At 41.5% G+C, this 14,758-nt stretch overlaps 1 protein-coding gene and 1 long non-coding RNA gene across 16 annotated transcripts in view; one reads left to right on the forward strand and one right to left on the reverse strand.

Moving 5' to 3' along the window:
- Positions 1-14,758, reverse strand: part of KCNMA1 (potassium calcium-activated channel subfamily M alpha 1) — a 559,506-nt gene that overhangs the window by 140,318 nt on the left and 404,430 nt on the right. For 10 of the 15 annotated variants that reach the window (XM_079976992.1, XM_079976986.1, XM_079976995.1 and 7 more), the window contains exons 16-17: positions 7,936-8,004; positions 4,000-4,011 (exon numbers count right to left, since the gene is read on the reverse strand). In XM_079976992.1, the coding sequence (XP_079833118.1) occupies positions 4,000-4,011; positions 7,936-8,004 (81 nt within the window). The remainder of the gene's footprint in view (positions 1-3,999; positions 4,012-7,935; positions 8,005-14,758) is intronic. The other 5 variants (XM_079976987.1, XM_079976997.1, XM_079976996.1 and 2 more) reach the window with 1 other exon arrangement.
- Positions 440-3,768, forward strand: LOC307216630. Its single transcript, XR_013839237.1, has 3 exons — positions 440-669; positions 1,139-1,480; positions 2,818-3,768. It is a non-coding gene; the product is annotated as an uncharacterized lncRNA (long non-coding RNA).

The raw sequence follows: 14,758 nt of genomic DNA on the forward strand, positions 1-14,758 counted from the left end.
GGGTGTTCCACAAGGTAGGAACCATGACAGCAAAGGCTGCCTGGTTCCCTGTAACTTCACTTCTTGCAGTGAGCTAGATGTGTGTCCAGGCTGAATAATGGGAGTGGACACGCTCCTTCAGGTATACAGGGCTGAGGCTCTTGTACATCTGACAGGAGGGCACTCAGAAGTGCTCCGATACATCAATTGGACTGGAGCATTTTTACCGAGCAAAGTGTAAAGCGCATATTACTTTGGTGTTATATCATCTCCACTAGTTGCCATTTTTTTGCTGAGCCTAATTCAAAGCGTTAGTCGTAATCTTTAAGACTTTAAATGGTCTGGGACAGAGATACCCACATATGTACCTAGCCAAATACTTAGGTCAACCTTGGAGGCCCTTCTCTCCATTCTTCTACCATGCTGTAAGCAATTATAATGAATAGGCTTTTTCAGTCACCTTGTCAGACTTGTGGAACATCCTCATCTGCTTGCCCCATTGTCACTGGGCCTTCCACTAGACTATAAATATGTTCTTTTCTAGAATATTTGGCAGGTGTGTTCTAGAATGTGTGGCCCACTAACATCTGACAGGCATGATGTTGGTTACGCCTGGACTAAAGCAATTGTATCTATGTGTAATCAGAAGAAGCGCCCATTTTGTCTACTGAAATTTATTGCTAATTATGTGTGTATAAGCCTTAGGCATTCCTCGTTAGTATAGTGGTAAGTATCCCCGCCTGTCACGCGGGAGACTGGGGTTCGATTCCCCGACAGGGAGACCAATATTTTAGGGACGCGGGTGGCACTGTGGGTTAAACCACAGAGCCTAGGACTTGCCGATCAGAAGGTCGGCGGTTCGAATCCCCGTGACAGAGTGAGCTCCCGTTGCTCGGTCCCTGCTCCTGCCAACCTAACAGTTCAAAAGCACGTCAAAGTGCAAGTAGATAAATAGGTACCGCTCTGGCGGGAAGGTAAACGACGTTTCCATGTGCTGCTCTGGTTCGCCAGAAGTGGCTTAGTCATGCTGGCCACATGACCTGGAAGCTGTACGCCGGCTCCCTCGGCCAATAAAGCGAGATGAGCACCGCAACCCCAGAGTCAGTCATGACTGGACCTAATGGTCAGGGATCCCTTTACCTTTTTAAGCCTTAGAAAGTGTGATCCTATGCATGCCTTCTCAGACGCAAGCCCTGATTAGCTCAATCGAACATACTACCAGGTCTGTTGCATAGGATTTATGCCTAAGTGTACTATATACTGGAAGTGGGCAGGAACTGATCGAGAACTTGGAAAATGTTAAATACTGAAACATCTGCTCAGCCTTTATTTCAGAGTATTCAAATCTGAAATTATATATTAAGTTCTAAATCTGCTGCTGACAAATGCAGCTTCCCACGAAATATAAAACCACCAATATCAATTTGGCACCGAAAAGCAGGAAAGCTAAGAGCATGTAGCCCTGAATGTTGCCAGGAAATGAGACCACAGGGAGTCCCAAGTAAGTTTCTCAAGTTTTCTAGAGCAAGATCATATGTATCATTAAAAAAAATAAAGTGTTGGGGAAAGCTATTCCTGCCAAACTTCTGGGTATCTCACAGCTAGTAGTAGTAGTAGTAGTAGTAGTAGTAGTAAATATATTTGCATCAAGAGTTGGCATCTCCAGCTAAAGACCAACTCCTGGCTCCATGTCAGTAGAAAATGTCTAGTACACCCAAATGCACACCAAGATACACAACTCCTGTGTGCATATATTCTGAGCTCATGTATAAAACAACTAGCAAACCTTTGATGGGATGGGTAAACCAAAAAAAAAGTACAAGTAACTTCCATTATAAGGTAGATGTGCTGTACCATTCCCCAGGCAATTTAAGATCACAACAAAATATATTATTCACCATCATATTGCAATTGCTGTATTTAATTGAATAAACATGGGATGTTCTTGATTAGGTTTATCACAAAGTCAAAACACAGCTGCTATTGGTTGTCTTTTTAAATATTTGTTGATCCATGGGCTGTGCCTATTGGTCCATGATAAGGCCTGCTTGTAACGTGGCAAACAGCTCCTTAAACTGTGGTCCTTAAAGCAATTAGGAATTATAGGTGTGCTTTTGTTTTCGTTTTTACCCTTACCCTCGCGGCTTTTTGCAGAACAGTATGGGAGGCATGCACACACATCTCTTTGGGGAGCTGTGTGTCTCCCACCTACTGCTTCTTTCTTTGGGGCTTCTCTGACTAATTTTAATACAGATTCCACATCTTTATATATACATAGGGGAAAAAATTCACTGTAGACACTGTAGTGAATGCAGACAACAAGGCAGCTCCATAAAGTTACAGAATACTGAAGCTCCATTAACACCAAAGCAGACAATCGCAAGAGTTGCTCCCAGGGAGTTAAAGTCCTTGGTAAGAAGGTCAACTGCCAATAGACTAGATCACCTGCTCCTTTAGAACGAATGTGTCCAAACTTGTGTCAAGTAAAACGGTGTCAAACACAATGTGTTCTCAAACATTCAAATTGTTCATGGTCATTAATTGGGTTAGCCACAAAATGCGAACAAATGAACGTTAAGGCAGCATGAAGCTGTTTTATTCTGGGAGCAAGTCGGTGCACTTTTTAAACCACACACACTTTTCTCACACTGCCAAGCATGCCTTTACCACGAGGTTAACATTACTGGTAAACAAGAAGCCATATTAAGAGGTGCAACAACTGCAGATCCTTGAAGATGCCAAGTGTTGCAGTAACTTCTCTGCAGTTGGATCATATGAATAATGCCAAACTGACAGGAAGCCACCTCTCTTTTTCGCATATCTACTCCAAATCCACAGGATATAAGAACTAAAAAGAAAGAATGTTACAAACTACACAGAATGATGTAACGAAAACAGGAGCAGGAGGGAGAGGAAGGGAAGAAGAAGGAGGAAGAACTAAGGTTGGGGTATGCCGTGCAAGAAGCAATGAAAATATGTTAAGGTTGAGGAGGTCCCAGTGGGCACCCTCAGAAGTGCAGGCTAGTGAAGCAATAGAGAAGTAAAAGGGATTTGGTTGTAAATGCCTTACGTATTTCAAATCCAAAACAGCAGGATGGCATGTAAGCTCAAGATGGGGCACTGAATATCGGCCCACAAAAGTAGTATGCAAAACATGCCAGTGCAAAGTGTGGAGAAATTAGCCAACTCATTCACAGGTCCCAGTAAATGGCCTCTCCCATGTTGGTATGAATATGAACATGTAGGACAAAGAGCCACCCACTGTGCATGGATAAAACAATATAGTTGTTTCTCTGTGTGACGCCGTGTTCTCAATTAATCCGACTGAATGTTATATATCCCAAACTTTAAAATGTAAACAAAAAGAAAAATCAACACATTTGTACTTTGTTAATGGAAGGTGAAACTTTAGGACATGGAAATAATACTGTGTGTACAACAGGGATGCTGAAGGAGGACTTAAGGGATCTGTCAGCAAAGGTGTGAATACGACAAAGACAATGGGGCAGTGCAGAGGTTAATAGACAGGGAGCAGACACTGTGGCAACATAAGGGAAGTACATAAAACAGGGGGTGGGGAGAGTACGGAACAGGAGAGGCAGTTCTCCTACTGTAATAATCTTAGGCACCTCTGGCATCTTAATATAGAAGCCTGGAATCAAAATTTCATTTGTATATATACCCACATGTGTGCATGTATATATATATAGATATAGGTATAGGTATATTCCTGCAAAGAAGTTAATGCGAGAGTCACAAGAACCACCAAAGAAACAAACTGTTGCTATAAAGTTCTCTCTCCTCTTTTAAACTGTGGGGGGGCTCGTATATAGAGATACATATATATATATATGTATGCACACTTGCACGTGTATATACATATATTTACGTGTATATATATGGAGAGAAAGATAGACAAAGGTGTTATCTTCCTGTACTCTTGGCAAGGGGTTAGTCCTGAAGTTAGGAGGAGTGAAGGTAGGGCTGAGGTTGGAAGGAAAGGTAACGAAGAGGGCATACCGCTTTCGGCTTCTGCAAACGACAAGAAAAAAAATGCAAATCAAACACTTTGGTAAGAAATCAACTGACACCAAAACAAAGGCAAAAAAACCCTTTTATTTCAAGTCCTCCACAGACTGCAACATGTTTTGCACTTCTTTTTTCAATAAAAAAAGGTTTTTCTGCTGAGAATGAGGACAAAATGGAGAGACAGGGAGAAAGTTCAATGGAGGAGTAAACATGGGGTGTATGAGAGAAGGGTGTTGATTCTCTTTCCATTCTGACTTTCTTTTGAAAAAAAAGAGGAAAAGTGTGTTGCGGGAGGAGACACTGTCAAAGTTGTATTTGAGGAAGGAAACCATGTTTTTAGTAGGGTACTGAAATATCTAGTTGCTTGATTAACTTTCCCTCTGCAGGGCTCTTAGATTAGGTGTTTCAGTTCTGCATTGGGTTGCAAATGATGGTGCCCTTGAGCCTCAAGGAAGACAAGAAGCAAACTGAACCCATCCACTCTGGAAGCTCAGCAATGTGGGTCCAGCTGACCTAAACTGAAGAGTCACCTGGAAGCCCCCTTTTCAATCAAATACTAACACTCATCCCTAAATGTATACTCCTTGAATCAAGTTCCACTGAATTTAGCTTGTGGGATACCAGAAGGTGACACACTCTGGTCTAGAAGCACAATACTAGTGACTGTGGTGGGACTGGGAGCAGGAGGAGAATCAATATGTATACCACAGATAATGATTCTATTATTATTATTATTATTATTATTATTATTATTATTATTATTACTACTATTACTCAGCTGATAAATGTTAGGGTATGCCAAGGCATTGGTCACCAGAGAGCTGGTTTAATGGTTCACACAACTGGCCATAAATTATTGTTGGCATTTCCTAGGCTACTAACTAGAATGGGAAAAGAAGCTTCGCCATGGGCTGGGAATGCCTGCTGCTGCAGCCACCAATGTATGTTTTGGAAACTTTGGGGCAGGAGAAAGTGGGGGTATAGCTTGATCCTTTCAGGCTATGCCATCCTCAGTTCCATTCACTCGAACTCAGGATGCTCACCTATGCAAGAATTCCCTGCTAAAATCCTCACAATACTCCCTTAAAAACAAGCTTAAAAGATAAACGACATGCCCAAACCCTTGGGTGTACCTTCAGGTAGCTCTTTGTACCCTAGCCTTAATTTCTAAGAGGATGCTCTTGAGATATATAGTTTTTGTCTTTTGTGATGAAAGATTTGTTCCAGTTTCCTTTGAAAATCATGAAAACCACTCTGCTTAACTCAAAAGAAGAGATTGCCCAGTGTGCTACTAAAGAAAGGATGTGGGAAATGTACATTTGATGCACATGTTAGTAAATGGCAACAAAGGAAATTACTGTGAATATTCAGAGCAGGAATTATTGAATGATGTGCAATGTAATGTATGACATCAATTGTTGAGAATGTGGTATTGGATATTGTAGCAGTTGGGGTGGTAGGGCAGAGGCATCGTCCTGTCACCAGCATCACAGCAGCTTACCTGGACAGGACAGGAGCAAAGCTGTGCAGGTTCTCCAGCAGAAGCGTCAGATTGACTCTGCTGGTGCACCCACACAGCACCAACTTCATCACCGCATTGTGCAGGAAAGCTGCAGCAATGCCATTATTGGGAGGGAAGCCACAGTCAGCTCGACTACTAATGAACAACTCTGTTCAAATTCAAGCATAGACTTTATGTTTGCAAATACATTGTGGGGCTTCTCAATGGCAATATCTATTTTGAAACTGGAACAACTTTCAAGTTTGTGAATTTTTGAAACTGGGATCCCTTTGAAATAAACAGAGATTAGTATTTGACAACATAAAACAAACATCTGGGATCACATACACCCTTTCTACATATCACTTGTCGGCAGTGTTACAGGAGATACGTAGGACCAAACGTGCATGTTTTTGCTCCAAACATTAGTATAACAAAGAGTGCTGAATCTGTGTTTTCGGAGAGTACTTAGGTCACCAAAAAGCAAAACTGATAAGACACCAAGTAGGAGATCAATAATTTTTTTTTTGGGGGGGGGAGGTGTCCATTTAAAATGCCAAGGAAGTGTGACAAATTTTGGAACGTTCCTTTCCAATGAATGACTGGCTTAGGTTAACCCTGAACCTAGGAGAGGTTGGTGCACAGGTGAAATAACAAAGAGCGCAATAAGTTTCCACTGTAAAACCTTATCAGAAAGCACAGTTTAGTTTTACTGGTAAGCTGTCTTTATCAGACCCAATCGGGGCTGTTTAGAAAACTGATCTCCCTTACTTTGCACTCATCTTTAGCTTTATGAATGAAAGGTCACCTTCCATTCACATTCATTGCCAACAAGTGCGGCAAACACATTCTCATAGTTTCAGTCCTGTTCTTTCCTTTCTTCTGTGTTGCCCTCATCTTTATTTGTTTACATTGCTGTAAGCAATGTGGAAACCCATGATTCTGCCAATCCCAACACTACACCAGACATGATTATACCATAATCTTTTGTATACAGTATATTGTGGGTCAAGACAGATGAGCTTTCCATAGCATCCCTCCACCCAGCTTAACTAGGAAATTATTCAAATTCCAAGGGGGATAACTTAGGTAATTTTTCCTGGGGCTTGGGGTGTGTGGAAATGCTGCAGTTGTCCATGTGGGGACAGCTTTTGGTTACCACCCTCTGATTTCACCGCTGCAACTCTTAAAACTGGCCCTGTGAAAGGTAGTGGAGCAACCTAGCTCCATTATGCATTTATTCCATCACTCTATTTGTATGCCTCTTCTCCACATAAATGTGCCCACAGTGGCAAAGGGACAATTTTTAAGAGGTGTGTGCAGCCTTTGGAGATCAACACATCCATAAATAATCCTTGTCTGGTAAAGGCTTTGCTTAGGCTGTAAACAGCATTTGCCAGTCAGGAAAGCTGGCAATTCTTCTCCCATCTGGATCTCAGTTCAAGCAGAGAAAGAATCAAGGGGTCTTAAAAGCCTGCCTCTCATTTGAGGTGCGCTTCTATAAGCCCTTGATGTTCTTTTCTGAGGCTGGCTTGGAAGAAACTCACTGGCATCTACAGTCCCCCACGGACAGTGGTATTGAAAAGCCTTATGGGCAAGTAAGGCAAGAGGACTGCGAAGGTGAAGATGGAAAAAACGAAGCTGAGCCAATGGAACAAATGATCACTGGATAGCATTAAGAAACAAATGTTTGGCAAGGTCCCCCCCGGCCTCAATAATCTGTTTAACTGTGTCGGAAGAGACACTTTCAAAGGGAATTATGCAATAGTTAGCATGGAGCTACATGTAATATTTACAAGAAATTATTTTCACTGATAACTATACACAAATCTATAGTAGCTGTGTATTTACAAGGACTAATCAGAACCATCTGTAGAATTAGTTCAAAGAAAAGAACCTTTTGCAATACTGATAAACACTGACAAACACCGCAAACCAAAACAAAAAAACAAAGTTGATGCAATTATATGTACGATTGCATCAAGATTGGGGTTCTTTTTTGCAGCATTTTATGCAGGGGTAGAAAAATTGATCCCTCCAGATGTTGTGGATTACAGCATGGTCAATGGCGACGGATGATGGGAACTGTAGTTCAACAACATCTGAAGGGTGCTAAGTTGCTACCCTTGGTTCCTAAATATGCAGTGCATTTGGGGCAGGGAAAAAGAGAGAGAGAGAGAGCACGTTTAGCAACAGAAATTAAAACACTGTTCCTTTCAACCATCCTCATGGGAGTCTCGGTCAGAAGAGAGATGGTGCAGCCATTTGGTTGGGTTATGTGAGCTGGTGCAGCGATGCCACAATGAGTGAGATTTAGAATGTTTCCATAGGTATAAAGATCCATTCAAGGGAAGGAAGGAAGAAATATAAGCGGGCCAAGTTATCAAAGGTGCCTTAGGAAAATGGTTTTGTAGACAATGACTTACCTGCTTTCCCGTTGTTCCGACTTGTACTCTATGGCTATCATTAAGAGCTTTAGCTTCGCAAACACCAGCCTGCCAGAAGGAAGGAAGGAAAACAGTCACCCTATCATGGGTAAAAATGAACACTTTTTCATTACAAATGTTACCAAGGCACAATTTCAGCTGGAAATAAAAGGTGACAGCACTGTTGAGGCTAAACCTGCGTTGGGTAAGCAAAACAGCATTGTGCCAAACACTAAGCTATCAGTGCATGTCTTATTTCCAAGGGAAGATTATTCCACATGGCTGATACAAGCACAATTTAGTTCAGGGGTAGCCAACTTGGTTCCTTTAGATGAGGCAGTTCTTCAGCTCCTGCTAGCCCCAGTCAGTGGTGAGCGATGATGGGAGCTGCAGTCCATCATCACCTGGAGAGTGCCACATTGGCATAAGCAAGAATCTTTATGTTGTTTCAAGCCAGCTAATTTCATATATATGAGACCAACCATTTTCCATGCAGCCAGTTTTAGAAAACAATGTTTCAAAGTTAGGGGAACACGATGAAGGAGGGTTACATAAATGAAAAAAGCCCAGCTTTTTACACCTCCTTCCGCAGCTTACTGCCCTAATGGCAGCTGCAATAGGGACCTTCTTGAAGGTAGGAACCAACAATAGCAAACATATTAATTATAATAAATGCTTTTCACCATGTAAGTACTATGGCAAGATTCACAAAAAGTAAAAAAAGAAGACATTACTCTTTCCTATTTTTTGAAATGCTAACATTTTATTAATGACAGCAGTATGAACACAGAGGACCAACTGTTTCCACCTATCTAGAGAGAAATAAATTATTCTATTATTCTATTTTGGGGGGCTATTGAACTTACCACTCACATAAAATAGATTTGAAACATTCTGTATACTTAGTTCACTAAAATATGAATGTATCATTCCCCACCCCAACACCTGCTATTATCATGGAACACAGAGATATAAACATGGACTGGTATTGGTATTTTGGAAACTTCAATGCATACAGAAAATAAAAGGTTACTAGAAAAAGAAAAGGCTAGTCACCCCTTTCCACCTACAGTGCACAGATTAGGAAAACTGTGAAAAGGAAACAACACACAGGCCATTCCTGCCACCACAATAGCATTAAAACTCCACTTTAGCATGTGGTAGTAGACAGAAGTTTCCATAAAAAACACCACCACACACCTTTCACTAATTTGTCACCAAAGGGGAAAATATCCAAAGTGGTGAAATGTCATGAACTGGCAGGACGTTAGAGAGGAGGAAGAGGATCCTGGCAAGGGGCGTAGCACACAAGCTGAGGATGGGGAAGCAGAAGTTGGTGTAGGAAGTACTCACAGAGTAACAGGCGATGGCGAGGGGATGGGGGTCAGGGCACAGGAACCTGAGCAGCAGGACCCATCGCCAGAGGGGCCCCTGGCTCCATGAAAAACGGCAGGCTTTGATGCATAGGAAGCAGCAGAAGGAACACTTTAGGAGGCTGAGGCAGGCAAGGGCCCACACCCCAGCTCACTAGCTGGCCAGGTGGGGTTCATTAACTCTGCGAGGAGGTGTGTGATTCCTCAAGCCTGAGTAGGCTCAGAACAGGTGAGGGTCACATGCCTCATCAAGCTCAGGTGCTACAATCAAAAAAGGGAAGCAAAACTGAAGTGCTGTTTTTTGGGGGGAGGGGAAGTATGTTTGTGCAGGACTGACCTCCAGCTACCCTGACCCCTGGGTCAGCTGACCTTTGTGGTCCCTTCCAATCCTATGAACCTACAAAATATTAATTTACAGTACATGGATATTAGCTCAATTAAGTAAGCATCCCCCCCCCCACATACTTTTTACACTTGGTGGTTAGAATTAAGGATAGGTGCTGGTGTATAAAGGGATCAATACCTTTCAGATGCCAGTAGGGGAAGGGAAGATACTGGAACTAGGGAGTGAATTTTCAATCAATCAATTAGAACAGGGGTGGTGGACTGAATTTGGGCCTTGAAACAATTTTTCAAATTGTACCTTCAAAATTTTAATCAATGATTCCTTGCACTCACTTTTAATAATTCCTGAGTCGTGCCACCCCAAATGGTGAATTAGTACCAGTTGTGTTGAGTAAGTGTGTTGTTATTTTTTGACACAATCTATCTATCAATAGTTTGAAAATAGAATGATGTCCCACAGAATGATGGCGCAGACAGTGCCATCAGATTATAGCACTCAACAGATTATAATACCCCAGAATGATCAGAATGTTAAACATCTCTTTTTAATTTTGTGTTTAATATCAACATGAAACTGTCTGGAGATTTGGTGAGAAGTGTTATCGGTAAGCTCTGTTCTGTTACTCCTTTTCTCCCGTTTCTCCTTTTCAATGGAGCCAGAGGAGGCAAAGGAAGCGCTCAACAGATGCCTTACATCAGTGAAAAGACTAGATATGGGTGAATGAATTAAAACTCAAGCCAGACATGATGGAGATGTTCGTTGTGGGAGGCCCAGTTGGTATGGGATTTGGCAGTTCCCCTTATTGGGACATTACACCTCCCCCCCCCCAAAAAAAAAAACCAAACCACAGGCAGAGCATGTGGTCTGGATATGCTGCAAGTCCCAGCACTTATCTTGGGTTCACAGGTAGTGACAGTAGCCAACAAGTGCCTTTTCCCAGTGTACATTGGTTTTTCAATAATGACAACCCATACAGGAAGTTAGTAAGAGTAACTTCGAAGCTCATGAACTTTAATGCACTCTACATTCTACTATGAGAAAATTCAATTGGTTCAAAATAGCAAGGGGTTAGCAACAGCTCTTTTTCTTGCCAACTCCACCTCCACCCAGTACAATTTTTAAAGTGCTGGTATTAGGAATGGGCGATTGCTTTCTACTAATCGCAAAAGATCTCGGAGTTTTCATGGTGTTCTGTTTGAACATTCAAATAATTACTGTGAAGTGGCTACCACTGCTATCTCCTCCTCCTCTGCTTGCCTTAAGATAAAATATGAACCTTACAAGGGAGGTGGTGGAGGCAACGGCAGTGGAGGTGGGCTTTCCCAAAGGCACGTGGAACACAATATTTTCCCACCACAGATTCAGATTTGACTGCAAATCCCAGGATTACTAGTGGGGAAATTTAGTCCGTGCACCATTTATTGTAGGAACAGGTGCACGTATAGACATATGTGACCCCAGTGGGAATAATGTCTATGGCAGAACCCAGTGACACCTCTCATTCTCTCTCTCTCTCTCTCTCTCTCTCTCTCTCTCTCTCTCTCTCTGCATTGTGAAAGGGTTAGGAGGAAGCACTGGCAGAGGCAACAGTAGCAGGTAAAACCCTCATTGGTTCTGCTTCCTCGATTGCTAATGCTACCTAAAAGTCAGTGTGACTACCCAAGAGACTGCTGAACCCTTCTGCATGCATGCATGTGCCCGCGCACATGCACACCCACACTCTCTCTCACACACACACAGTAAAACTCTCTGGACACCCTCTGCCAATGCCAAAATGCTAATATGATTTGATTGCCAGGGGAAAGGAGCAGGTTCCTTCCAATTCTATGATTCCATGAGTTTGGCTTTCTACATTAATTTTTGCTCCAATTCAGAGCCAATGTGCATGGTGGAAAACTGGCTGTGGCCATGCAACATTTTCGTGGGTTATGAAAAAATCCAGTTGTGCAATACTGCAACTCTATATCTGTAGGTAGACAGGCATTCATTCGGCTGAGCCCTGGTTGATTTCACCTCAAACAGATTGCAGGTAGGCAGCATGTGTGACCCTGTGAAGCAGGCCTTTATTAGGGACCTAAATAATTGGAAATCACTGAAGCCCCAGGATGGTTCTGTGAAGAAGAACTGATAAGCAAAAGACTTGCAGCAAGTAGCAAATCGTTTATCTGTATCGTTTTGCCTTGTTAGTAGCCAGCCGAATGACCTCTCTGACTCTGTGTGGCAGCAACCTTTTATCAGGTGCGCCAAACCATCAACAAAAACTCTGAAGTGATTCCGGCTCCCATTCCTAACCACCACTCAGAGCAGGAAACCGAAAGGGGTAAAATGACAACCAGACCTCCTTCTATTCACTGCCCTCTCAATTCCAAGAAGATACCATAGATATCCCACTTGACTAAGTAAATGAAATATAATTAAGCTTTATAAATTGGAAGTAATTAATTTCAGCATGAGGTTGATGGAGAAGAACAAGGCTTGAACAACAGGGACAATGTGATGGTCCTCAGTCTAAGACAGCTCCAAATAGGCACACTTTTTATTCCTTTATCTTGAGCTTCCTGAAGGCATTTACTATCCAGCCCCCTAGGAAAAATTATCTGCTTTATCCCAAATGATCAATGTTACATGATGCAACAGTGCCCTCAGAAATGCTGGTTTTCTATGGCCAGGAAGAACCAGCTGCACAATATCTACCAGTAGTATGTGTTACCAGTAGTATGTGTTAAAAGGATCTAGGGGTCTTAATTGACCATAAGCTTAGCATGAGTCAACAGTGTGATGCAGAGTAAAAAAAAAAAAAAAAGCTAATGTTATTCTAGGCTGCATAACAGAAGTATAGCGTCCCAATCAAGGGAAGTAATAGTACTAATTTCTCTGTTCTCTCTTGGTCAGAGCACACCTGGAATACTGTGTCCAGTTCTGGGCACCACAATACTGGTGGATACTGAAAAAGCTGGAATGTGTGCAGAGAAGGGCAACCAAGATTATCAAGGGTCTGGAAATCAAGCCATATGAGGAATGGTTGAGGGAGTTGCATGTGTTTAGCCTGCAAAAGAGGAGACGTGAGCTGGGCGATATCAGCTTTTCAACATTGTGATGTATTACCAGCCAAACATTGTGATATAGGAATACACTGTGATGCTGGAAAGTAGAGGGAGGAACAAGCTGCTTCAGTCCATGTCCCTAAATAAAGTTCACAAAGCGAAGAGAAAAACTACAGTATTTTAATCACTTTCCTGTTTGGCCAACTCAAACCTCTGACCTTCCCCCCACTTCTTTTTCACTTGGAGTTGCTCTGAATTGGAATTTACATGTTGGCCCTGATCTTTTCTTTGCTCATCTTTTTTTTTAAGGTTGAGACCTGTGAAAAGCCTTCTGAGAACTGTGCTAGCTTAATCAGAACCCTTCCTTTCGAATTCCTCAGACTTTTTGCCTAAGAAACACACACACACACACATTTTGCTTTGCATTTCTCTTCAGGAAACATTTTGGGTGGCAATTTAAGAACCGGATTATCAATCCCTATAAAAGAGCAATATCCATTACAAACTGTTTTAAAGCACAAAAGGCTATTTAAAGTGCTCCATCTCTGTATATTATATCAAAACAGCTGATTACAGGTGTGCCGCCATGTGACTAAACGATAGGTACAAGCAATTTACGTTTGTTTTCAAGAACCAAGTACAAGCACATTTTAATGTATTCTATGTTACCATGAAACAAAACACAAATTCCTTGCTGTAATGAAAATATTCATGCTCCAAGCTTGGTGATATACAACACCACATCCTAATTGCCGCTGAGCTTTAATTAACCCGAAGTGAGGAATCATGTTATCATTAAAATGTTGGTTAAGTTTGAGTTACTGCCTCTCTTTAATTTAAATCAGAAAATAGATAATTAAGTTTCCAGATAATCAAATACTTCAGGAGCGTGCCAGTGTTTTGGGGGTGCTCCTAAAATTCATTAAAGGCCTCTTTCTTTATCGATTCTACCTCAGCACTTAGTACAAATGATAGCCGTAGACTGAACACAGGCACAGCGTAGGCATGTTTTCAAGAACCATATGGAAACACAGCTGCCTTGACAATGAAAAATGCTTTGAGCTTTTGCTCCCAGTGGGTTTGCTTCATATGAACCATGCCCACTGGGGCATGATTAGCTGCACTGCAAAATGTTGCAAGAATCATTTGAGATTTTATGTTTAGCAGGTGACATTTTTGGTTCAGATTCATATGAAGCCACGGGGACTGCTCACCACGTTAAGAAGCCAAGCACCAAGCTTTGCAAACTACTGCAAACCAAGCTAATGGTGAGCACATAAACTCACAAATCAGTTTTATACACTGGCAGGGGTGATTAGAAAAAGGATGAGTAGGAAAGCATCTTATGTATTTATATACCTCACATCTTCATGCCCCTTCATAAAGATGCAAGAATCAGGCCTTTGAAATGGTGCTACATGGAAATGACATTAACATGCAACTCAAAGAGTCCAAAATCCCCCCATTAAAAAAAGAGTAAAATTATAATCCTCATATAATTGCTGAGATTCACTTGATTAAGTGATGAGAATTTAAATATATGGTATAATTTAAGGTTACCAGACACCCCCATTTCCCAGAGACAGTTCCTGGATTTACAAATCAGTCCCCATACAAAATCCATTGAAGTTGAAAAGTGTCCTCGGATTCAATGAAAAATATCTGGTAACCTTATTATGTATAAATTAGATTTCTATGTGATAATCTGTATCTCATAGTGAAATAGTTACTAATACAGGAATTAAACACCTCTTTAAAAAAAAAATGGCCAAATCATCAGAAATGGAAATGTATTTGAAACATCTCACTAATTTTGAAAAAAACGAAAACACAGAGCAGTTTTATGTGGAAATAAAAATGTTTTATCCAAAGTTTGTCACAGTCTGTGCAGGTTGAAGGCTAAATGGAATGAAGACTTGCAGTGTGAAATAGATGGTGCTTTATTTTCATTGCAAGTAAGAACATGATTTGAGCTACATATTCAAACTATGTTAGCACTAGCATAGCTAAAATCAGCATGCTACGATCAAACAGCTCAAGCCTAGAAACTATGTGTGGCC

Source organism: Podarcis cretensis, assembly GCF_951804945.1.
Source record: "Podarcis cretensis genome assembly, chromosome: 5".
NCBI lineage: Eukaryota > Metazoa > Chordata > Lepidosauria > Squamata > Lacertidae > Podarcis > Podarcis cretensis.